The 25,948-nt window shown below is 41.2% G+C and overlaps 1 protein-coding gene across 1 annotated transcript in view; it reads right to left on the bottom strand.

The window, feature by feature from the left end:
• Positions 1-18,761, bottom strand: part of kcnb2b (potassium voltage-gated channel subfamily B member 2b) — a 335,347-nt gene extending 316,586 nt beyond the window's left edge. Inside the window, exon 1 of the mRNA XM_043689198.2 lies at positions 17,654-18,761. Within this exon, the coding sequence (XP_043545133.2) occupies positions 17,654-18,232 (579 nt within the window). The 5' untranslated portion in view covers positions 18,233-18,761. The remainder of the gene's footprint in view (positions 1-17,653) is intronic.
• Between the last annotated feature and the right edge of the window lie 7,187 nt (positions 18,762-25,948).

Below are 25,948 nucleotides of genomic sequence, written 5' to 3'. Positions count from 1 at the left end.
ATGTTTTATCTAATGCCACAACTGTGTAATTACAACATTATACATCTAGAAAGAAAGCTAATCTGATCCTTTAAATAGTCACAGCATTTGAAAGAATGGCTGCCAGGAATCACATGATTCACTTCAGTCACATTGGCTGATATGTTATCTCAGCATCAACCATAAAAGGGAGCCACTTGAAATTTGATTAACCTTTAATCAATATAGTGGGTCCTTAAAGATGTGAGAATTCAAAATTTCTGAGAAAAAAATACAGGAGACTGGATCTGAAACCATAAGACCATAAGGCCATAAGACATAGGAGTGGAAGTAAGGCCATTTGGCCCATTGATTCCATTCTGCAATTTAATCATAGCTGATGGGCTTTTCAACTCCACTTACCCGCACACTCCCCATAGCCCTTAATTTCTTGCGAGATCAAGAATTTATCAATCTCTTCCTTGAAGACATTTAACATCCCGGCCTCTACTGCGCTCCATGGCAATGAAATCCACAGGACCACTACTCTCTGGCTTAAGAAATGTCTCCTCATTTCCGTTTGTATTTAAACCCCTCTAATTCTAAGGCTGTGCCCACGGGTCCTAGTCTCCCCGCCTAAAGAAAACGAATTCCCAGCATCCACCCTTTCTAAACCATGCATGATTTTGTAAGTTTCTATTAGATCTTCCCTCAGCCTTCTAAACTCTAATGAATACATTCCCAGGATCCTCAGCCATTCATCGTATGTTAGGCCTACCATTCCAGGAATCATCCGCGTGAATCTCCGCTGGACACGTTCCAGTGCCAATATGTCCTTCCTGGTGTGTGGGGCCTAAAATTGGACACAGCATTCTAAATGGGGCCTAACTAGAGCTTTATAAAGTCTCAGAAGCACATTGCTGCTTTTATATTCCAACCCTCTTGAAGTAAATGACAACATTACATTTGCTCTCTTAATCACGGACTCAACCTGCAAGTTAACCTTTGAGAATCCTGGACTAGCATTCCCAGAACCCTTTTTACTTTGGTTTTGTGAATTTTCACACCGTTTAGAAAATAGTCCATGTCTGTATTCTTTTTTCCAAAGTGCAAGACCTCACATTTGCTGACATTGAATTTCATCAACCATTTCCTGGACCATTCTCCTAAACTGTCTAAATCTTTCTGCAGCTGAAAATGTGTTGCTGGAAAAGCGCAGCAGGTCAGGCAGCATCCAGGGAACAGGAGAATCGACGTTTCGGGCATAAGCCCTTCTTCAGGAAGGGCTTATGCCCGAAACGTCGATTCTCCTGTTCCCTGGATGCTGCCTGACCTGCTGCGCTTTTCCAGCAACACATTTTCAGCTCTGATCTCCAGCATCTGCAGACCTCACTTTCTCCTTAAATCTTTCTGCAGCCTCACCATATCCTCAGCACTACCTGCCTGTTCACCTAACTTCGTATCATCGGCACACTTCACCAGAATGCCCCCAGTCCCTTCATCCAGACCTTTAATATATAAAGTGAACAATTGCGGCCCCAACTCTCAACCTTGCAAGGCACCACTAGTCACCGGCTGCCATTCCAAAAAAGAACCTTTTATCCCAACTCTCTGCCTTCTGTCAGACACCCAATCCTCAATCCATGCCAGTAGCTCACCTCGAAGACCATGGGCCCTCACCTTACTCAGCAGCCTCCCATGAGGCACCTTATCAACGACATTTTGGAAGTCTAGGTAGATAACATCCACTGGCTTTCCTTGGTCTAACGTACTTGTTATCTCTTCAAAGAATTCTAACAAGTTTGTCAGGCACGACCTCCCCTTTCTAAATTCATGCTGACTTTTTCTAATCTGACCCTACACTTCCAAGAATTTAAAAATCTCATCCTTAATGATGGATTCTAGAATTTTACCAACAACCAAGGTTAGACTAATCGGCCTATAATTTTCCATCTTTTGTCTTGATCCTTTCTTGAATAAGGGGGTTACAACAGCAATTTTCCCATCATCTGGGACTTTCCCTGACTCCAGTGACTTTTGAAAGATCACAACCAACACCTCCGCTATTTCCTCAGCTATCTCACTCAGAATTCTTGGATGTACCCCATTGGGGCCAGGAGATTTATCAATTTTTAGACCTTTTAGCTTTTCTAGCACTTTCTCTTTTGTAATGGCTACCATATTCAACTCTGCCCCTGACTCTCCTTAATTGTTGGGATATCACTCATGTCTTCCACTGTGAAGACTGACAGAAAGTACTTAAGTTCTTCAGCTATTTCCTTACCTCCCAGCACTAGCCTTCCAGCATCAATTTGGAGTGGCCCAATGTCTACTTTTGCCTCTCATTTGTTTCTTATGTATTGAAAGAAACTTTTACTATAATTTCTAATATTACTGGCTAGCCTACCTTCATATTTGATCCTATCCTTCCTTATTTCTGTCTTTGTTAGTCTCTGTTTGTTTTTGTAGTCTCAGGCGACTGAATCAACACGGACATCTACTACAAACCAACCGACTCCCACAGCTACCTGGACTACACCTCCTCCCATCCTGCCCCCTGTAAAAACGCCATCCCATTCTCCCAATTCCTTCGTCTCCGCCGCATCTGCTCCCAGGAGGACCAGTTCAAAATACGTACAACACAGATGGCCTCCTTCTTCAAGGACCGCAATTTCCCCCCCGACGTGGTCGACGGTGCCCTCCACCGCATCTCCTCCACTTCCCGCTCCTCCGCCCTTGAGCCCCGCCCCTCCAACCGCCACCAGGACAGAACCCCACTGGTCCTCACCTACCACCCCACCAATCTCCATGTACAGCGCATCATCCGCCGTCACTTCCGCCACCTCCAAACAGACCCCAGCACCAAGGATATATTTCCCTCCCCTCCCCTATCAGCTTTCCGTAGAGACCACTCCCTCCGCGACTCCCTTGTCAGATCCACACCCCCCACCGACCCAACCTCCACTCCCGGCACCTTCCCTTGCAACCGCAGGAGGTGCAACACTTGCGCCCACACCTCTCCCCTCACTTCTCTCCAAGGCCCCAAAGGAAACTTCCATATCCGCCACAGATTCACCTGCACCTCCACCCACATCATCTACTGCATCCGCTGCAGCCGGTGTGGCCTCCTCTATATTGGGGAGACAGGCCTCCTACTTGCGGAGTGATTCAGAGAGCACCTCTGGGCCACCCGGACGAACCAACCCAACCAACCTGTAGCACAGCATTTCAACTCCCCCTCCCACTCCACCGAGGATATGCAGGTCATTGGACTCATCCACCGCCAAACCACAACAACCCGACGGTCGGAGGAGGAGCGTCTTATCTTCCGACTGGGAACCCTCCAACCGCAGGGGATGAACTTGGACTTCACCAGTTTCTTCATCCCCCCTCCCCCCACCTTGTCTCAGCCGGATCCCTCCAGCCCGGCACCGCCTTCCTGACCTGCAGTCTTCTTCTTGACCTCTCCGCCTCCATCCTACTCCGACCTATCACCCTCACCTTGACCTCTTTCCACCTATCACATTTCCAACGCCCCTCCTCCAAGTCCCTCCTCCCTACCTTTTATCTTCTCCTGCTGAACACTCTCTGCTCATTCCTGAAGAAGGGCCTGTGCCCGAAACGTCGAATCTCCTGTTCCCTGGATGCTGCCTGACCTGCTGTGCTGTTCCAGCAATAAAGTTTCAACTTTGATCTCCAGCATCTGCAGACCTCACTTTGTCCTTTTGTAGTCTTCCCAGTCTTCTGATTTCCCATGCTATTGGCCACTTTATAGGCTCTCTCTTTTGCTTTGATACATTTTCTGACTTCGTCAGCCATGGCTGTCTAATCCCACCCCACCCATCCCCCCCCCCCTCCTTCCTTCCCCTCCGATAATCTTTCTTTTCTTTGGGATGAACCTCTGTACTATGTCCACAATTACGCCCAGAAACTCCTGCCATTGTTGCTCTACTGTCTTCCCCGCTAGGCTCTGTTTCCAGTCGATTTTCATCAGTTCCTCTGTCATGCCCCTGTGATTACCTTTATTTAACTGTGACACCATTACATCCGATTTTGCCTTCTCTCTTTCAAACAGCAGACTGAACTCGCCTATAATATGATCGTTGCCTAAGTGTTCCCTTACTTTAAGATCTTTTATAAAGCCTGGCTCATTACACAGCACTAGTCCAGAATAGCCTGCTCTCTTGTGGGAACCATCACAAGCTATTCCAAAAAGTCATCCTGTAAGCATTCCATGAATTCCTGTTCTTTGGATCCACTGGCAACATTATTCACCCAGTCCACCTGCATATTGAAGTCCCCCATGATCACCATGACTTTGTCTTTCAAACATGCCTTATCTATTTCCTGGTACATCTTGCGTCCCTAGTCCTGACCACTGTTAGGAGCTCTGGACATAACTCCCATTATGGTCTTTTTTTGCCTTTGTGGTTTCTTAACTCCACGCATACAGACTCCACATCATCTGACCCTATGTCAAGGATTTAATTTCATTCTTAACTGACAAGGCAACCCCACCCCCTCTGCCCACCTCCCTGTCTTTTCGATAAGTTGTAAATCCTTGGATATTTAACCGTCAGTCCCGAACCCCCTGCAACCATGTTAATTCATCTACTTTCTTACAAATTCTATGAGCATTCAGGTAAAGCTAATGCTAATTTTCTTATCCTTATGATTTCCAACATCTCTAGTAATATGTCCTGAGTTATCCTTCCTCTTTGCTTCATTCCTAGTCTGTCTTGAACTTAAACCCTGCAAACATGCTAACCTGCTGCTTATCTTTCTACTTGACTCCATACTCCCCATCTCTTTCCCTTTCGACAGGGAGTATGGAGTCAAGTAGAAATCATCAGTGAACATGCCCACTTCTAATCTTATAATGGAGGGATGATCATTGCTGAAGTACCTAAGATGATTGGCTTACGTTCTAATTAAAAAGAACTCCTGCAGAGATGTCCTGGTCTCAACATTACCCTTTTCGTGGGCATTGTGGAATAAGCAATAAGTAATAGCTTTGCAAGTGAATCTCGCTTCCCAGGAACAAAGTAAAAAATAATTTCTATTCAGTTCTCAAAGCACATTAACCAATGAGATCAGTAAACAAAAATAATCAAATATTATACACAGATATTGAACCTAAATATTTGATAACTGCAGCGCCACTCCTTTTTTCTTTGGTATAAGAAATTGTATTCTTTTCTTGCCACTGAATTCCTAGGGTCACCAAGCTTTTGGCTGTTCTACTTTATAGATGCTAGTCGTTGGAAATTTACATTCATAGAATTAACTTTTAAAGCCAAACATAAGTTATGGCGATAGTCAATTTTAAAATTTAATCCATTAATGACCAGGCTGTAAGTGTATTCTGAAGTGTATCGCATTGTTATTGATAAGTTTGTTAAGTAGGTCCGGAATTATGGTTTGAATATCAACTTAAAGGTTGAAGAGGCATAGCAGATTGTATTGAAATTTGTTTCCCTTACGCTGCCAAGCAACATCGAATTTGAAATTGCAACTGTGTTACACCAGACTGAAATTAATCAAATTCCACACAGAATAAGGTTTGGAACAAGCATTTCACAACACCGACCTAAAGTACTTTAAAAACGTGTTTGGACGTTTCAAATCTAAAGAGGCCTGTATATCTGGTCAAAACAAAACAAAACAATTCTCATTTGTTTCTCTTTTTCCTTTGTGATTGAAAGTATTCCTATGGAAATAATTCACCAAAGTCAAGCAGAATCTAATGAAAACCAAGTAAAGATGAAGAACATCAAAGTGTTATGACATGAAAAGACGACTAGCATAGTTATATGTTTACAAAGTTCTGCTAATTCATTAGGTTCCAATGTCAAACATGGTTTCTAAAAGCTGCATTTTATGGCCAGCTTTCTTTTTTGTCTTTCTCTTAAGCCAGTGTTTTTTCTTCTTTATTTATCTTTCTGTCACTGATTTATTTCTAATTTATGCTATATCCTTCTCTGTCATTCCTCCATTTTATTTGCAAACTTAAACCTCATTAAAAAATAACAAAATTGAAACAGTAAATCTATAACCAATTTCAGGGCAATTTTAGTTGGTTGGCTGTGGTCATGTTCATGTGATATGGTAGAAAATTCTGTTGAAATTGTTGCATTTATAGGTAATGGTTGTTCAACCCTTTTGCTGTGGCGCTTGTGTCAGTTTGATGTAACTATCAAATAGCACTACATAATATGGTAAAATTGACAGTAATTCTATAAATTAGGCATTAGCTGTACAGATGAATAACTAATAGCTTATTATTGTAATAATATAAACAAAGTACTGCAAATACTGGAAATCTGAAAAAAAACATAAATTGCTGGAGAAACTCAGCAGCTCTGGCATCATCTGTGGAGACAAAACAGGGTTCATCTTTCAAGTCCAGTGACACTTTTTCAGAATGCTTTTTGTTTTCATCCATTTATCAAAAAATAACATTTTGTATTATGACCTCTTTCCATAAGATTCATAAGAGATTTTTAAAGATCTCTGTACAGCATAGAGAGAAAGTAGCCAGAGAGCAATAGTGTTTTTCATTAATTTATTTTTTTAAATAATGAGCAATGATTGTAAAGTATTTGTTATCTAAAGCTGAACAAGGACCTCTCTGATGTTGTGAAAGTTTTGATACAAGAATATTATGCTGTTATACATAGTTGTCAAGTGAGATCCACTTCCTCATATTAGGATTTTCTATAAGCTGTCCAGGCCAGGTTATACTGACAATGAATCCTGGTGCATTTGTGTCCGAAGCTTTGTGGCAAGCTGCAGCACGTTGATATCTTAATGTACCTCTATGTTCACACAAAGATGCAAAGTTTCACCCAGTGGTAAAATAAAATAATCATAAGAATAACTGTTTAATGACAAAATTGATTCTGGAATATTATATCAACCCTGCATTAGATTAGTGCCAATATATCACTACTCAATCACGAGAAATTGATTTGACCTGATCTTGTTACATTCAAGAGTAAGAGTGTGAGATAATAGTTGCTGGGATTTAAATGACATTTGGATGACTGTTGAAAAAATATTAATGTAACAAAGAATATACTTCATAGCACTTGTTGCATTCCAAAAAATATTTTATCTTCACCTACTTTTGAGGTTGAAGTGAAGTTGTATTGCTTCTGGGGAGCCAGAGATAGCTCTCCTGTTAGAGAGAACAATTGGTAATGACTTTGACCTGAGCATCACCAAACCTCAGGCAAGAAGTGATGTTGAAAAGGCTGAACCTTCATGTTGACTTCAGCCAGTACAGGGATTGAATCCATGCAGTTGACATCACTCTATATGCAAACGCACCGCCTGATTCTACCCCTTCCCAAGATCCACAAGCCTGACCGCCTCGGCCAACCTATTGTCACAGTCTGCTCCTGCCCCACTGAACTCATCTCCACCTACTTCGATACTGTCCTAACCCCCCAGTCCAGGAACTCCCCACATACGTTCGAGAGACCACCCATGCCCTCCACCTCCTCCAAGACTTCCGTTTCCCCAGCCCCCAATGCTTCATCTTCACCATGGACATTCAATCCCTCTACATCTCCATCCGCCATGACCAGGGCCTCCAAGCCCTCTGTTTCTTCCACTCCCGATGTCCCCACCAGTACCCTTCCACAGATATTCTCATTCATTTGGGTGAACTGGTTCTCCTCTTAGCTACCTTCTCCCCAGCCCACCCCTCCTCCCATTTAACTGTCCACTACAGAGGCTCCCTGCCTCATTCCTGTGAAGGGCTTTTGTCTGAAACGTTGATTTTCCTGCTCCTCGGATGCTGCCTGACCTGCTGTGCTTTTCCAGCACCACTCTAATCTTGATGCAAACCAACTGTCCATCAACTGATCTGAGAGATAATAGACAATAGACAATAGGTGCAGGAGTAGGCCATTCTGCCCTTCGAGCCTGCACCACCATTCAATATGATCATGGCTGATCATCCTTAATCAGCATCCTGTTCCTGCCTTATCTCCATAACCCTTGATTCCACTTTCCTTGAGAGCTCTATCCAACTCTTTCTTAAATGAATCCAGAGACTAGGCCTCCACTGCCCCCTGGGGCAGAGCATTCCACACAGCCACCACTCTCTGGGTGAAGGCGTTTCTCCTCATCTCTGTCCTAAGTGGTCTACCCCGTATTTTTAAGCTGTGTCCTCTGGTTTGGGACTTACCCATCAGTGGAAACATGTTTCCTGCCTCCAGAGTATCCAATCCTTTAATAATCTTATATGTCTCAATCAGATCCCCTCTCAGTCTTCTAAACTCAAGGGTATACAAGCCCAGTCACTCCAGTCTTTCAGTGTAAGGTAGTCCTGCCATTCCAGGAATTGACCTCGTGAACCTATGCTGCACTCCCTCAATAGCCAGAATATCTATCCTCACATTTGGAGACCAGAACTGCACACAATACTCCAGGTGTGGTCTCACCAGGGCCCTGTACAGCTGCAGAAGAACCTCTTTGCTTCTATACTCAATCCCTCTTGTTATGAAGGCCAGCATGCTATTTGCCTTCTTCACTACCTGCTGTACCTGCATGCTTAACTTCATTGACTGGTGTACAAGAACACCCAGATCTCTTTGTACTGCCCCTTTACCTAAATTGATTCCATTTAAGTAGTAATCTGCCTTCCTGTTCTTGCCACCTAAGTGGATAACCATACATTTATTCACATTAAACTGTATCTGCCATGTATCTGACCACTCACCTAACCTGTCCAGGTCATCCTGTAATCTCTTAACATCCTCCTCACATTTCACCCTGCTACGCAGCTTTGTATCATCAGCAAATTTGCTAATGTTATTACTAATACCATCTTCTATATCATTAATATATATTGTAAAAAGCTGCGTTCGCAGCATTGATCCCTGCGGTACCCCACTGGTCACTGCCTGCCATTCCGAAATGGAGCCGTTTATCATGACTCTTTATTTCCTGTCAGCGAACCAACTTTCAATTCAAGTTAGTACTTTGCCCCCGATACCATGCACCCTAATTTTGCTCACTAACCTCCTATGTGGGACTTTATTAAAAGCTTTCTGAAAGTCCAGGTACACTACATCTACTGGAGCTCCCTCATCCATCTTCAGAGTTACATCCTCAAAATATTCCAGAAGATTAGTCAAGCATGATTTCCTCTTCATAAATCCATGCTGACTCTGACCTATCCTGTTACTACTATCCAGATGTGTCGTAATTTCATCCTTTATAATAGACTCCAGCATCTTTCCCACCACTGAGGTCAGACTAACTGGTCTATAATTTCCTGTTTTCTCTCTCCCACCTTTCTTAAAAAGTGGTACAACATTAGCCACCCTCCAATCCGCAGGAACTGATCCTGAATCTATCGAACTCTGGAAAATAATCACCAATGCATCCACGATTTCTCAAGCCACCTCCTTCAGTACCCTGGGATGTAGACCATCAGGCCCCGGGGTAATATCAACCTTCAGACCTAACAGTCTCTCCAACACCAATTCCTGGCAAATATAAATTCCCTTAAGTTCAGGTCCTTCAGCCACTGTTACCTCAGGGAGATTGCTTTGTCTTCCCCAGTGAACACAGATCTGAAGTACCAATTCAATTCTTCTGCCATTTCTTTGTTCCCCATAATATAGTCCCCTGTTTCTGTCTTCAAGGGCCTAATTTTAGTCGTAACCATTTTTTTGCCTTTCACATACCTAAAAAAGCTTTTACTATCCTCCTTTATATTTTTGGCCAGTTTACTTTTATACCTCATTTTTTTCTCTGCGTATTTCCTTCTTAGTAATCCTCTGTTGTTCTTTAAAAGCTTCCCAGTCCTCCGTTTTCCCACTCATCTTTGCTATGTTATACTTTTTCTCTTTTAACTTTATATGTTTCTTAACTTCCCTCGTCAGCCACAGCCACCCATGCCTCCTTTATAGTCCTTTAATAGTCCTTGATAAAGGACTTATCAACTATAATGACAATAGCTTGCATTTACTTTGGGCATTTTCACATAAAATAATATCTACAGAAGTGTAATCTGTCAAAAATAAATGATGCCAGACCAAAGAAGTATAGAGAGAAAGTAGACAGGGAGCCAAAATGATTTACAAGGATGATACCAGGATTGTGAGGTTGTATTTGCAGGAAAGGATGAAAAAACTGTATTTCTTTGCCCTAAAAAGAGAAGACTGAAGGAATGGCTGAATGGGTGTTTGTGAAATTATGAAAGGATTTGATATAGTCACTGATGCGAACGTTTTTATATTAGACAATCATCATGAAACTAAACAGGGAATTCAGAAGAAGCTTTAACCAGAAAGTGGTGAGAATGTAGAATTTGCTACTATAGGTAGTACATGAAGCAAATAGTATAGTAAGATTGGAATCAACCAAGACAATGCAACATTGCTGGATAATGGAAAAATAGAGATTGGGGAAGGATGCTGTGGCTAAGTTTCCAATGATTGCAGAGATTAAGAAGATGGGATAATGCATTATGCAACAATTTAACAGTATAATAAAAGGATCTAAATTTCAGATATTATGTTGCATAGATGTAAAAATAGTTGCTCAAAATGCTAGATTATATTCCATTTTTTAGTTCAAGACTGTCTACTTCTAAATTAATTATAAAATATAACAGAACATTTTTAAAAATTGTTATTGCTTACACATATGAAGCCAACTTTGGAAGATCACTAGAGTTACCATGTTGCCTCAACAAAAGTGCCAACATTGAGAGAAAAATAAGGATTAACGAACTTGCATTATGAAGTTCATATTTGGTTAACTATAATAACATAAATGAAACAAAGACACAGACAGGAAAAAGGAATACAATTGTTACATTTCACCTTTCTTGAATTATGCCTATATTCTTCTGTTATGTTGATTTTTCGCAATATTACAAGGTTTTGTAGATTATACCTGAACAGATATAAATGTATGCTCAGTTTCACTCCCAAACAGCTTGGAGAAATTGGGGAGGAAAATTAGAAATCAATAACTGTAAAACAAAGCTTATTATGTCCTCTCCTCATGACCACAAATCAGAAGTCCCTAGCCCTGAGGGGTGTAACTGCTTCTGAGAACAAAATGACTTGATAACTTGCATCCTCTCTCATGGATCTCAATGTCCAAAGGTCAGAGTTTATCTGATCAACTTGGTGCCAAGCTGCAGCAACTTATTAAAGGTGCGATAGCTATGGATCAGACTAATGTCCGCTAGCTCTCACCAGCTAAAGATGCCCTGCCACATTTATGTTTAATTTAACTAACTAGTTTTAGAAGTAACACTCAACTAATATCTATAGTTTAACAATATCCAGTTAAGCTGTCAATTCAATACTTAAATACCCCATGTGAGAGTTAAAACCACTACCCATGCTTATAGAAATAGAATCTTAAAAACTCATCACACACCTGTCCACTGAATTAAAGCCTTGAATTCTCACTAACTTCTGGAGACTGAAATATAGCTGTCAAAACCAGTACTTCTATACCTATTTGAAATGAAATAACTATCTTCTAAACAAACCTTCATATTTCATTCAGGTTATTTATATCCTGGATAATTTGGAGACCATTATACATTGTCAAATTAAGCTCCAACTTACCTTTGAAAGACGTTTACATAATTTATCTACCAATGTTATCTCCTTTGTCATTGTCTAGTAGCCAGATCATTTGGTGTGTTCAATAAGTTACATAGTATTCCATTCAGATTAATATACTTCCCTAATCCATATTGTTTATTTGTACTACAAATCATGAGTTATTTGATAAATATCAGAAGAATTTTATTCTTCTTAACCCTTTAATGCTCAAAACAAGATGACGTTTGATTGCCTGCCAGTTGTCTACAGATCCATAAATGAAAAGATTGATTATTTCTTCAAACATGTGAAATTCTGACAAGAGTATCAATGAATTGTCAGTCCATGGTTAGATGATTGCCTTCCATCTTTCTTGTGTACCTTTTGCTTTTTAAAAATGTCAATGTAAGAATTTGTATTGCAAGCTAGTGCTTTTCTGTTTTATTTCTTTCTCTTTTTTATTATTGATTGTTGGTGCTTTAAAAGATGTACTCCTTTAAAAGTTGTGATCTTGTGTCTTTTGGTGGTGTTTGCACCCAAAATAAAGTTGTGATGATGTAACCCACACCTCATTGCCACAGAAGACTATGGATGCCAAATTATTGACTGTATTTAAGACAAATAATAGATTCTTAATTAGTAAGGAAATCAAAGGTTATGGACAGAAGGCGGGGAAATGGGCTAAAAACATATCAGCCATAATTGAATGGCAGAGTTGGCTCAGTGGGCTGAATGGCATAAATCTGTTCCAATATGTTATGGTATAATCAACAGAATACCAATCAAGTGGGCTACTTGTCCTTGTGTCTAGATTCTTGAGTGTTACTGGAGCTTACTCCTTCAGGCAAGAGGAGAGTATTCAATCATACTCCTGATTTTTGCCTTGTGAAGTCAGGTGGTGAGTTCATACCACAGAATTCCCAGCATCTGACCTGCTCTTGTAGCCACAGCAATTTATATGATTGGTGAATTCTGTTTATGGTTAATGGTAATGCAAAACGATTGAAAGTGGGGAATTCGGTGCTGATAATACCATTGACTATCAAGGGGCAATGATTAGATTGTTCTTGATGGAGACTGCAATTGCCTGGAACTTGCCGGTGTAAATATTACTTGCCCACACTTGGATGCTGTCCAGGTCTTCCTGCATATGGACATGGATGGCTTCTGTACCTCAGGAATTGCAAATGATACTCCTGGTGATATCCTGGAAATGAGACAGCAGGCTTTCAACAATCACAAACCATTCACTTGTGCTTGGTGTGACTCCAACCAGTGGCAAATTTTCGCCTGATTCCCAATAATTCCAATTTTGTTTTACTGCTCCTTGAGAGAGAGGAAAAAGGACAGGCAAACAAAGAGATTGCTGATGATAAGTCCTATCTTCAGTTCTGATGAAAGATCAGTGGACTGATATTACACTTGGTCAAATATCACCTGGCTATCAAGGACAGTCTCCCACCCAAACATTTTTGAGTTAAGCTCTTTTATCCATGTTTGAATCAAGGCTGTAATGAGTTCAGAAGTTGTGTCAGTCTGGCAGAACCCTGACTGAGCATCAGTGAGCAGGTTATTGCAGGGTAATAGTCCCTTTTGATAGCAATTGCAATAACATCTTTTATCACTTTACTGGTGACTATTGATGATCACTCTTTGAGGGGTGACATTTGACTGAGTTGGAATTATGCTGCTTTTTGTGGAAACAGCATACCTGGGTGATTTTCCACATTTTTAGGGAAATACAAGTGTTGTAACTGTATGGCAACAACTTGGCCAGGGATGCACAAATCTTCAGTACTATTGCCGGAATGTTATCAAGTCCAATTACCTTTGCAATGTACAGTGTCTTCAGCCATTTATTTATGTTTTTATGGAGTGAACTGAAATAGCTGAAAACTGGCAACTATGATTACAGGGAGCTCAGTAACAAACTGAGATGGCTCATGTACTTGGCCCTTCTGTCTAAAGATTACAAATACTTCAGTTTTGACAAACCGAGAGATAACAGCTAGGTTGGGTGCTGATAAGAAAATGGGTTTGAAAATATGTTGGCTGTTTGAAAATGGGTGGGCTGTGCTGGGGAGCAGCTCATACAAGGCAGGGATATAGGGAACATCACGGGACACTGACAGAGAAAAAAACAAATAATTGAGGATGCTGGAAATCTTAAACAAAAACAGAATTGGCCGGAGAAACCTTGCAGATCTGGCAACATCTTGGATAGAAAGCAGAGTCAATGTTCCTGGTCTAGTGACTTCTTTAGAACACAGAGGTGTAATTTTGTGTTCTGAAGTTGTTTGAGAAAGTTAACATTCGGAAATTGATAACGTCAATGTGGAGTCCACTGATCTTCCATCAGAACTGAAGATAGGACTTATCATCAGCAATCTCTTTGTACGTCGATTTTGCTGCTCCTTGGATGCTGCCTGAACTGCTGTGCTCTTCCAGCACCACTAATCCAGAATCTGGTTTCCAGCATCTGCAGTCATTGTTTTTACCTAATCTCTTTGTTTGCCTATCCTTTTCTCTCTCTCTCTCAATTGCTGGACACTGTCTCCATAAACTATTCTATATCTCCCCAACCGACTGCCCATCAATCTCCACTCCTCACCCGCCCCCCCCCCACCGCAAACACAACACCCACCCCACAATTTCACCCTCTGATCAGCAAAGATTTCAATCTTCCCTAGCTATCTTCAGTTCTGATGAAGGGTTGCTCTACTGAAATATTAACTCTGCTTTCTCTCCACAGATGCTGCCAGACTTGTTTTTTTCCAGCAATTTCTGTTTTTGTTGCAGTTTTTTTAAAAAGATTTCAGCATATTAGAGACTTATACTCATTGTGAAATCTATACTGTGCTACGAAAGATAGCTGTTAAAACATTTAAATAAGCGTGATGTGATAGTAGGAGTCAGTGCAGATCACTGAGAAGAACATCTGATGTGAAAGATGTACTTTTTTTGAGGAAATTAAAAATGTTATTGACAGCAGGAGAACTGTGGTGTCCTATATTTAGATACTGATTAATCTATTCTCAAGGAAGAAAATGGAATAGTAGACAAGCTCTTGAGGCTAACTGAAAATTGACTAAAGCAAAAAAAGCAAAAGATTGATATGAGCAGAGTTATGTTGACATGACACTAGGTCACTTGCTGCTTTGTTGTTTACAGTTTTTAAAAAATGATTTGGGACAGGGGGAACAAAGGAGCCACATTTGCAAAATACACTGAATTGGAAGAAAGGATTTGATTAATAGAAACAAGTACATAAAATTCAAAAGGATTGGGATGAGACAGAAAGTGACAAAATAAGATTTAATGTGCACAAATGCAAACAAGTTAGAGTATACATTAGGAAAATAAACAGTGGAAATATAAACTAAGTGGCTGTAGGATATGAAAAACAACACTGAAAAGAAGGGGTCACATATTTAAGATAGAAATAAGAAGGATTTTTTTGTTTCAGACAGTAGTGAATCTGAAATTCTTTACTGCAGAGGGTTTTTTTAGGCTGTGTTATTAGTATATTCAAGGCTGACATAGATTTTTAATCAGTAAGGGTATCAAGAGTTATGGGGAAAAGGCAGGAAAGTGGATGAAATTTTTCAGAACAGCCATTATCTCATTGAATCTGCTGCACACTTCAATGGGCGGAATGGCCTACTTCTGCTCCTAAGTTTTTTGATCTAAGAACACTGAGGATATTGCTGGATAGCTTACTCAAATCAACACTGCAATCTGTACCAATATTAAAGTAAGCAAATGGAATTTTGGATGTAAAGTTATCAAGATAAAGCATCAATCCCAGGAGATAAAACTTATAAAACTCTAGAACTGCCACACCTAGAATATTACGTATATTTTGCTCACTATACTGCAGCAATGATAACCAGGAGTTGATGGCAATGCAACTAAAAAGCAACCAAAATAATAAACAACTTTAAGATATTTGTACTATTATTATACGTTGAAGTATCTGGAATTATTTCATGTGGAGAAGAGAAGACACTACAGAGGCAATCTTGAAGACTCACATATTCAGTATATCTGATTTACTGCAAACCAAGAGGCATTGGCCACAAGCTTAAAAACTGAGAATATATGAAAACTGCTTAGAACTAAATTTATAAACACCAAAGAATGTTTTGAGGTTGGTAGAGAGGAAAAAAAAGTAAGGATTTTCACAGAAACATTTGATACATCATGTAAATTATGCCAGTTTGATGTTGAAACGGTTTTAGTAAGCATGAATTGTTGTTTGAACTTGGCTCTAGATCCTATTTTGAGATCAGAGCATATTAAAACCACCAGAAGGCTGTTTCACACAGGTTAGAGTTTGCATCAACTACACTATAACTCTTGCTTCCTGCAAAATTGCTTCTAACATAAAAGGGGCATTTATAGTGTTATATAAGACGAGCATCACTACTCTCCTAACATTAAAAATGAACAGTTCTATTAGTAGAATTCTACAAATGTGCACAAAAAAAAGACATGCTGAGTCCCTTTATGGTTCACTTTATTATAATCTGGATATTACACAATTGACAACACATTTTAGAGCTAACGGCTAGGCAATCCAGACATTAATTTGGAATGTCAACTTCAAAATAACTGCAGCCTTGGGGTGCGGTCATACCATCATTTCTATACAGTACCACTATATAGCGTTTTCACTTGAGCTTGACACATTTTGACTATAATTCTAATGAAGTATTAAACAAGTTGTCTTGGCAGCAATTTGGGCATTCTGTGCACTATGGAAACCTACGCAGTTTTTTTTTGCGCTTTGAGAAAGCAGATGTTACCATCCGTTCTGCTAAAGCATATTTTTTAAAATTGCCAGCAAATTGCTGGGAGCTACCTCCTGCTGGTCATGACATAATTCCCAGTCAACTAATATAACAGGAGTGTGACTAGTTGTAAATCGTAGACTGTATCGCCCTTTGGCAGAACATTAATGCAATATAACTAACAGTTTTACAGTTTGTGGAGATGAAATAACGGGATTGTAACAGTGCATTACTGAGCTAGAGAAATGCAAGTGAGATATCTTCTGGAAAAATGATGACAAATATTGCCAAACTTATTGATAGAGAAATTAAGATAACAAAGCAGAAGAGTTACCTGTGGGTCTTACTGCGCACCACCTTAAAATAAGCAGCTAAAGGGAAGCTTTAACAATACCGGTAATTTCAGAATTCTTTTTATGGATCTTTCTCATTAGGCATTCATTCACTCTATGTTCAGGAAAAGAGAAAAAACTTCGAAGTTTTATAGCGTCTACTTTAGGGAACATAGAAATGTTGATTTATATACGCATAATATAAATGGCATAACAGAAAACAATCACCGCCGATTTGTGTATTAAAAGATGAAATATTTTACTTTAATAATGAAAACAAAATAAATTATCTTAGACAAAACTGATTTGCTTAGATAGTGGCACCTTATAACGTGAAATTGCCATCCAAATTCGAAGATTAAATATCACGGAATTATAATCTCGCGAAGAAAAAAATTTATCATTCTGGTGTTATCATTCTCTGGTTTACTGACGCTTGGTTTATTGGCTTTGTGGAACTAGGGTTTGGCCAAGCAAGAAAAAAAGGAAAATAAACAGATGGCGAATACAAAAAAAAGGAAATCCTCAAAGCGAACATTTAAAGTAAGGTTATAAAACTGGAGTCTTAAATTTAATCCATCGACAAAGACAGTGCTTGTTCCTGGCGGTATTCAAAAGTGTCACACGAATTCTACCGATGTACTTTGAACTTTTCTATCTTTCCCATTAAAGTCTGCGCCTGTCTATTTAAATATTGCAGCATGACAAGTAATATTTACAAGCCTCGCATCGCCATAGCAACCAGCTTCGGCGCTGTCTCTGTCATTCGTTTGAAATGACGCCTTGATTAATTCGCCGCGGCAAATGGTTCAGAAGTTTATCAATTTAAAACTCCAGCGAGTAAAGACAACAAATTCCACTTACACCTTCGGGTGAACACGGGTAATATTTCATTTAAAAGTGTGACCGTGTCCTGCCTGCGAAACTCGAGAGGAAATCGAGCTGACCGGCACTTTCCGGGGAAAGCCCATCGACACCTTACCTTAGCGGCCACCGAGGAGCCGGGTTTTTCCAGCAAATCCCACAACTTCTTCCTCTTGTCCGGGCAGCAAGAGTTGTCAAACTCCTCGCCTTCTCTCTCCCTCATGGTCTCAGCCTCACGCCTCAGCTCCTCGTTCATTTGCTCCTTTTTCTGGTGGTACCTGGCTTGGCAGCAGGACTCCAAGTAGATCTCGTCAATCCCCCAGTAGTCGAGCTCCTGGCCGAAGGACAGGGCGCACATCTCCTCCATCATGTGCAGTTTCCCCGTGCGGTAGAAATTCAGAATCGACGTGAAAGCCCCCGGGTGCCGATCAAAAAAGTACTCGTTTTCGTCGAGGTTGTAATCGTCGCAGGTCTCCAAGAGGGACTCGTGGGTGTTGCAATCCCTCAGCTTCCCCAGACGAGTCCGGGGTAGTCTTTCCAATGTCCTCCACAAGACTTCGTGGTTAAGTCCCCCAACATTGATCCTCACCCTCCTGGAGCAAGCCTTCCTCCTGATGATCTCCATGGGCTCCGGGGGAAGCGAGGTTGTGGATCGGGATGCTTTCTTAGGCATTGCCGTGGGGCTCCTTCCCGCCATGGCAGATCAATTCGGAAGATTATTGTGCAAAAAGCCAAAATCAAGATTGACGATCATATAAGAGGATGACGGCCAGAAATCAATTTGTGGCGCGGGGATAGATCCGAAGTGATAAATTAGTCAGCAGGCATCCGCTCACGCAGCTCCTGTCATTGTCGAAGCGACAAGGGTTGGAAACAACATGCGGTGTGTGTTAACCTCCGGCGGACAGTCACTTTCATTCACCGCGATCAGCCGCCGGCCAGCACTCAGCAGCTGTGCGTGTGGATGGAGTGGGGGGTGGAGGACGACGGGCACGCGCCGGACTCGCCGCCTCTTGCCTTCCGTCCGCGCTCCCAGCCGCCTCACGTCGACGTCTGTCAACGGGCAGCCGCGTCCCCGCCATCTGTCACCACGCGCGCTCTGACCTCCCTTCCCCACACCCCGGAGCGCGCTCTGACTCTCTCCCCGCGCCCCACCACCCGGAGCGTGCTGTGCGCCTCCCTCTCCTCGCGCAGCGCACGCGCTCGTGCCCCACTCCTCCGCCTCGCGACCCTTAACGGTCGCACTGACGGTTGTCCCGCCCCTTTCCTCCTACACACGTTTTCCTCTTGCCTACCTCCCCACATCTCTATCTCTTACTCCCCCTCATTCTCCCAGTTCCCCCATCACCCCCACCCCCACCCCCCCCCCCCCAGTCCTGCTTCCACCCCTGTCACCTTTATCCCCCACTCCTTCCAGTTTTCCACTCCCCTACTCCCCTCATTCTCCATTATCTTACTTCATCCCTCATGCCTCCACTCACCCCCATTCCATCTCCCACTCTCCCTCTCTTCTCGTCATCCTCCACTCTCCTCCATCCCTCATTCCTTCGACTCACTTCATTACCTTCTATCACCCCATTCCCCCTCATCCCCCACTCACCCTCTATTTCCGTCATCCTCCACTCTCCTCCATCCCTCACTCCCTCCAATCACCTCCATTACTTCCAACACCCTCATTCCCCCTCAGCCCCACTCTCCCCTCCATCAGCCCCATCCCTCTCATGCCCTACTCACCTCTCCATCTCTCTCACACCCCCCCCCCCCACTTCCATCCTCCCAACCCCACACCATCCCTCCATCTCCCTCCCCTCTGCCCAATCATGTGTGACTGGAAGGTGGGATGTAGTGCAGCGAATATGTTTGTTTCATCTTGCTCACCCAGGAGTGCATGCACTGCTCCCATACCCTGCCTCAAGGTGCTTTACAGTTGCACTGTAACCCCACCCCACTCCCTATCACCTCATCCTTCCCATCTACACGCCTGTCTCATCCATTCGCACCCCCTTCACCCAACCCCATCCCCTCTCCCTCTTATCTCCACCCAATCCCCATCCCTACTCTCACCCATTCACCCTTCCTGTCCCCATACTTTCACTTTCCCTTTTCTCCCATCCCATACGGCAGGGCCAGGGGGCAGGTTAGTGTTGTGGACATGGGTAAGTTTAGTTTATTTTGTCTTGGACAGGAGCAGCCTGTATGATCACATGCTACAAAAATAAACAGGGACGTATTTTATATTTGAAGAAACAAAGGAAAAACATCTTGGAAACAAACTGATCCATCACATCAGCCACCAGCCCCCTGCTTTCAATCTTCCTGGCGACAGCTTAACTGTCAGACTACCTAGCGAGTCTGATTGCTCAATGCGCAGAATTCAATCACTGATGCTGGGCTGATTGGGCACTTTGCTGGAATTGGCCCCTAGGAATTTTGATCACTCAACCAGCAGGGCTGCAGTTGTTCCTGACCACAAGAGAGCTCAAAGATGGCAAGAGTTGTAGTCAACTCCAAATGTTAATTTTTACTTCTCTCTGCATAGATACTGCTAGACTGGCCAAGTATTTCAAATTTCCACCACTTTCTGTTTTCAGAATTGTGGACTACAACTTCTGCTGCTGTCCAGGCTGAGGAGGGATTCCTCACAAATGTGTCTACCATGGATTTAATTGTGTTTGGGAGAGAGGCCACCTCACAATGGAGGTACATTTGTGCATCCCTTTGGGCAATGGCACCACTTACCTCTGCCATTTGGCTGCTATCTTTGCAATATTTTGCAACCACTGTTTGGGCCTGCAGCTTCAATGATGGACCCAGGGCAACCTCTTTCTTCCTTCCCATCCAGGTCAAATGTTCTGCAAATGTTGATATCTTGAAATATCCTTGACTCTCTCCCAAAGTCTAAGAGCAGACTATTCTAACTAATAGTAAGTCAACTGCATTTTTGGTTTTGGTTGTTCAGTAGGCAGCCAGGATGGGTAAACATTTAAAATGAAAATGTAGTAACACATTTTTCCTGATATTATGTCCCAGCTCCAAATTTGTCTCAGTAGTTATTTCCTTACTTGCAAATTAGTTATTGAGTTATCCTTTGAAGTGGGTGATTAACATTTGAGTGCATTTTGGCTTGTATTCTGACTGAAAACTTAATTTTGTCATCAGAGAGGTTTTTTTTAGTGTTGCAGTATTTTTGCTGCATTCTCCAGTTTGACTGCAGTCATGATAGAGCTCTGATGAAGAGTCATCTAGACTCAAAATGTTAATTCGCTCTCTCTCCATGGATGCTGCCTGACCGGCTGTGATCTCCAGTATTTTTTCTTTTCAGTACAGATTCCAGCATCTGCAGTTATTTGCTTGAAGGAGTCAAGGGTGGTTGAGTGGATCTAACTTTAAATGTGAGGAGGAGGCCAGAAAAGTGGAAAGAAGACTCTAAAAGTTATCAACATTCACTTCTGTGTTAACATCTCAGAGGATGGTGCCTTTATTTTATAAATTAGGTTGTGAGATAGTCATAACTCTTGCTGCTGCCACAATTTGCTCTCACAATAGGGAATCCATTAAATTATATTTGTGCCACATACTGGGTATTGCAATTATTTGGTGGTGTTGTCATATTCCTTTTGAGCTGCAGCAGGTGATGTCGGCAATATTTCAGTTTACAGTCCATCTCTGTAATAAGCTGACTGAGGCTGTCGACATCATAAGGAATCTTTATAACTCACAGCCCATGGAGATAGCATTAGGCTTTAAATGTATGGTCATTAGCTTTGCTCACATTGTCTTGTGTGCTTCCCATCATTGTACTGACACTTTTGTTAATAGCCAATGTCCAGCTTGTTTAGAAATTCATAGGATTTGGATGTAGCTGGCTGGGCCAGCACTATTGCTCCCATCTCTGCCCGTAAGACGGTGGTGGTGAGCTGCTTTGTTAAACTGCTGTACGCCATTTTGTACAGATATAACCACAATGCTATTAGGGAGGGAATTCCAGGATTTTGACCCTGAAACACTGAAGGAATGACAATGTATTTCTGTGCCAGATTGGTGACTGGCTTGGAGAGGAACTAGCGGGTGGTCTCATGTATCTGTTGCCTTGTTCTTCTCAATATTAGTGGTTGAGGGTTTGGAAGGTGCTGTTTAAGGAGCCTTAGTGAATTTTACTGTGTTTCTTGTAAGATGGTGCTCATAGTTGCCAGTGAGTGTTAATGGTAGGGGGAGTGAATATTTGTGGATGTGATGTCAATCAAGTGGACTGCTTTGTCGTAGATAGTGTTTGAAATCACCTTCAGACTTGACTAATAATTTCTGTCAGAAACCTCAATTGGCTGGGTGGCTGGTTTTTAATGCAGGTAATACCATCTGCATAGGTTCAATTCCCACACTGGCTGAAGTTACCATGAAGGACTATTCTCAACATCTCCCCTCATCTGAGACGTTGTGACCCTGAGGTTAAATCACCACCAGTCACCTTTCTCTAGAGAGAGCAGCTTTATGGTCTGGGACTATGCTAACTTTACTTTTATCTTAATGGAAGTACTATTAAACAAACAATTGACCTTCTAAAGCGATGCTTTTGCAGCCTTGATCACATAAGAGGATCTTTTGTAAAGAGTGTATGTTTTTATTTTTCTGTATTTTTAATTGTGGTATGAAATTGCTGGTTTTCATATCAAAGATTGTGGAAAGGATTTCTACACTTTTTAAAAGCAAAACACCTGACAGTGATTGTAAGGGCTATTTACACTGTTGCTTGTTCAATTTGCATTGAGGAGATGATGACCTCATGGTATTATCATTAGACTCCAGAAACTCAGATAATGTTTTGGGGAACCAGGTTCAAATCCTGCTATGGATTATTCAATAATTTTTTAAAACTCTACTGATGACATGAAACCATTGCCAATTATTGGAAAAACCCATTTAATTTACTAATTTCCTTCAGGGAAGACATCTGCCATCCTCACCTGGTCTAGCCTGTGACTTCAGAACCTCAGCAATGTGGTTGATTCTCAACTGTCCTCTAAAATGGCCTAGCAAGCCACTCGGGTTAAGGGTAGCTAGGGATGGACAATAAATGCTGGCAGGCCACCGACGCCCATGTCCCACAAGTAATTTATTTAAAAAGTGGAGGAGAGTATCACGGAGGAGCTGGAGCCAAGAGGTGTGCATGAGATTTTGCAGCAACAAGTAACTGACTGGTCTGTGGAGTGATGACTTTGCTTAACAACAGCAATGTCATCTAGAGTCAAAACATTAACTTGCTCTCTCTCCACTGATGCTGCCTGATCTGCTGTGATTTCCAGCATTTTCTGTTTTCACCCATGTTTTTGTGTCTGTTTGTATGTGTATGTAGGAGACATTTTATAAGGGGATTAAAATTTTAATTAATAGCATTATATGTTGAATCATTATTGTTTACCTGTAGTGAGAATTGAGTCATTTATAATAAATAGTAATTCTTGTTCAGTTCTGAAACCTAATCTCTTTTTTCTGTCACACGAGATCTAAAATTCAGGGTATTTTGCATACAGGTTATTCTGGTATAATGCGCGTATCGTTAACACGAATTGGCTGTAATGGAATTGACGAATTGTGGACATATTTTGAATATGGCAAACTTTCTACTGAACGGGTATAATAATTTTCTAAAGTGATCTTGTATAGCACGATTTTCTATAGTGGTTTTCCATAGGGCATAATTTTCTATAGTGCGAGGTTGAAGAATAATGCAACTATCGTGCTATAGCAGAACTCCTTGTACTTTTATAAAAGCATTAACTTTAGTGATGACTCCAGGAGTAGCAGAGCTTGATTTCCAGTCTGCCACCCCAGTGAAGCGTAAAACTTTGCAAAACAGCCTTAAGCAGGTCGCTGGATTTGTGGTTATTTCTTGTTTGTTCCTTGACATGGTCATCATGAGACGTCAGCCCTTCCTATCATATGCGCAGTAAGAACACTGCAGTAGGAGTCACTGACCACCAATATCCCTAGTTATTAGTGTAGTCAGAGAGCAGCTTATCAAAAAGCAGTCATATGAATGTTTCATCCTGCTATGCAATCTTTAGTAGTTGTCTTCCTTCTGTCCAGTCTTCACTGCAAATTCAAACCAGAAACAAATTTATTAAATAACTTCAACTTGATGCAGTTCTATTTATTGAAGTTCCAGAAATAATTATAAGTTGACAGGCAAAGATGCATCATGTGCATCTTTGCCTGTCATCATGCTTTTACAAGGTTTCTGCAGCAGTTACAATTTGAGAGGTGGAAAATAGTTACATTGAGGCTACTTGAGATGATCATATGTGAAATAAGCAATACTGGGCACCCCTCAGAAGAGTTAGGATCACATCTGGAAACTGTACAAAAGTGTGGTAGCCAAATGTAAATGCTTTAAATTGTTAGATTGATTTTGGCGCAGCGTTTCCTAGTATTTAGCAGTACAAATGGAAAGTTTAGAAGTTGGGGGTGACAAGAATCTGAACGTTGATGGCACTGGGATATAATCTGGCAGAACTGAATTACAAATCATGGGATTGGCAGTACATTGATAATAAAATTCTTGGAATATGAGAGTAGGGATTCTGTGATTCTCGAGAAGTGGTAACTCTTGGGCTTTCACAGCTCTAAAGTAGAGATATTGGAATTTCTAAGGACTTGGGTGAAAGTACTGGAGTTTGGCAACAACAGAAATCCGAGGGTTTGGTAGCAGCTTGAGTTTGAGTGTTCAGCATGGATGAGGGACTTATCTACCAATTCAGAGACCAACAACCGTACCATTGTTGTTCTATCATAAATAAGGATACTGCAGTTTTTATGATGATTCCAGATATGGTGGCCAGAAATGCTGTCTTTTAATGTTGATGAATACTTACATGCAGCTTACAGGTGCTTGCCTTTTACTGCTGAAAAATAGTAACTTTTTGTCACAGTGACGCTTTTTAACATTTGTCCACGAAGAAGGAAATTTTTGGTGCACAAATAATGCACTTTGTTCTTCTCAACCTCCAACAAGCAATTGCTGGCAACTCACTTTTATATTGAGCTAATTTTGTTGAAACCAAACTATTTTACAACTGGATTTTGTGTGCATTTTCCATTTGCAGAAAGTTTTACAAAAGAAAGGAGAGTTTTAACTTATAAAACTTGTTGACACCATGTTGTCCCACTACTAATACATGTTGTGATGATGCTGCTCCTATAACAAGGTTAGGTTGTCCTTGGATTTTATTTTAGAGTGGTCATAAATGCATAGATTCCAAAGTGTCTGAGTTTATCTACTTGAAGAAGTTTTTAAATAAGCATTTGTAGAATGAACAGGGAGTGGCCAGTTCTCCTAGCTCAGCTTTCCTCTGGTTTGGTTTTAGCAAGAAGTCAATTTTTTGAGGCTGCTCCATGCTGAGTCTCTCTGGCATCTCTCTCTCTCCTGTAAGACCTTGTGTTTGATTTTACCTTATTTGCCAAGGGATGTTTATGGGTATTGTTACAGGAATTTGGAACAGGCATCATTAAATTGGGATAATCTCTTGGGTTTTCGGATAGATTAAGCTATTCTATTTTCTGTTCTCTTTTGTTTGTGTTTTGTTCAGTAATCTTGCAAATAAATTCTGTTTTATTTAAAACTAAGTGATTGGGCCAGCTGCATCACACCTGGAATATCCACATTATAGCTGCTTAAAACAACTAGCAAAGTTAGGGTCTGGCTACTTTCTTGAAATGTTTTGAAGCGGTTTGGCCTGGTCCACAACAATGTGTATTCATGATGTGGCTGAGTGCGGTCTAAATTTTGTTGGGTTTGTAAAACCGAAGCTGCTAAATAGTTTACAAAGATAATTCTATATGCTTTTGGAATGAAAAGTTGAATGGATGCGTTTACCTTTCAAGTGACAGAAATCTTTAACCTTATGTTGCCTTTTTTCAATGCAGTCGAAGGTGAGGTAGCATTGGTTCCCTCAGATGATTTTCAATGTCTTAAATGTATTATAGGAAAAATTAATTTCCTTAACAATTAGTAGCTTTCTATATGTTCCAAGCCTTCAATACTTCTCCACTTTGTGTTACTTTATTGCATGTAGGATAGAACAAAATAAGAGACATTTTGGCTGACATGTGTTCCTCTCACCTCAAGCTTCCAGCTACAAGTCTCTCTCCCTATCACTTTTTCTCTATCTCAATATTGCATTCTTCCTGATTTGGAGGTGCCGGTGTTGGACTGGGGTGTACAAAGTTAAAAATCCCACAACACCAGGTTACAGTCTAACAGGTTTATTTGGAAGCACTAGCTTTCAGAGTGCTGCTCTTTCATCAGATGATTGTCAGGTCCTTCATCACAACCACCTGATGAAGGAACAGTGCTCCGAAAGCTAGTGCTTCCAAATAAACCTGTGGGACTATAACCTGGTGTTGTGTGATTTTTAAC

The sequence above is a fragment of the Chiloscyllium plagiosum genome, unplaced genomic scaffold (assembly GCF_037043375.1).
Source record: "Chiloscyllium plagiosum isolate Xiang-an unplaced genomic scaffold, Cpla_swu_hap1 HiC_scaffold_4, whole genome shotgun sequence".
Taxonomy (NCBI): Eukaryota; Metazoa; Chordata; class Chondrichthyes; order Orectolobiformes; family Hemiscylliidae; genus Chiloscyllium; species Chiloscyllium plagiosum.
This window is presented reverse-complemented; position numbering and strand designations above follow the sequence as displayed.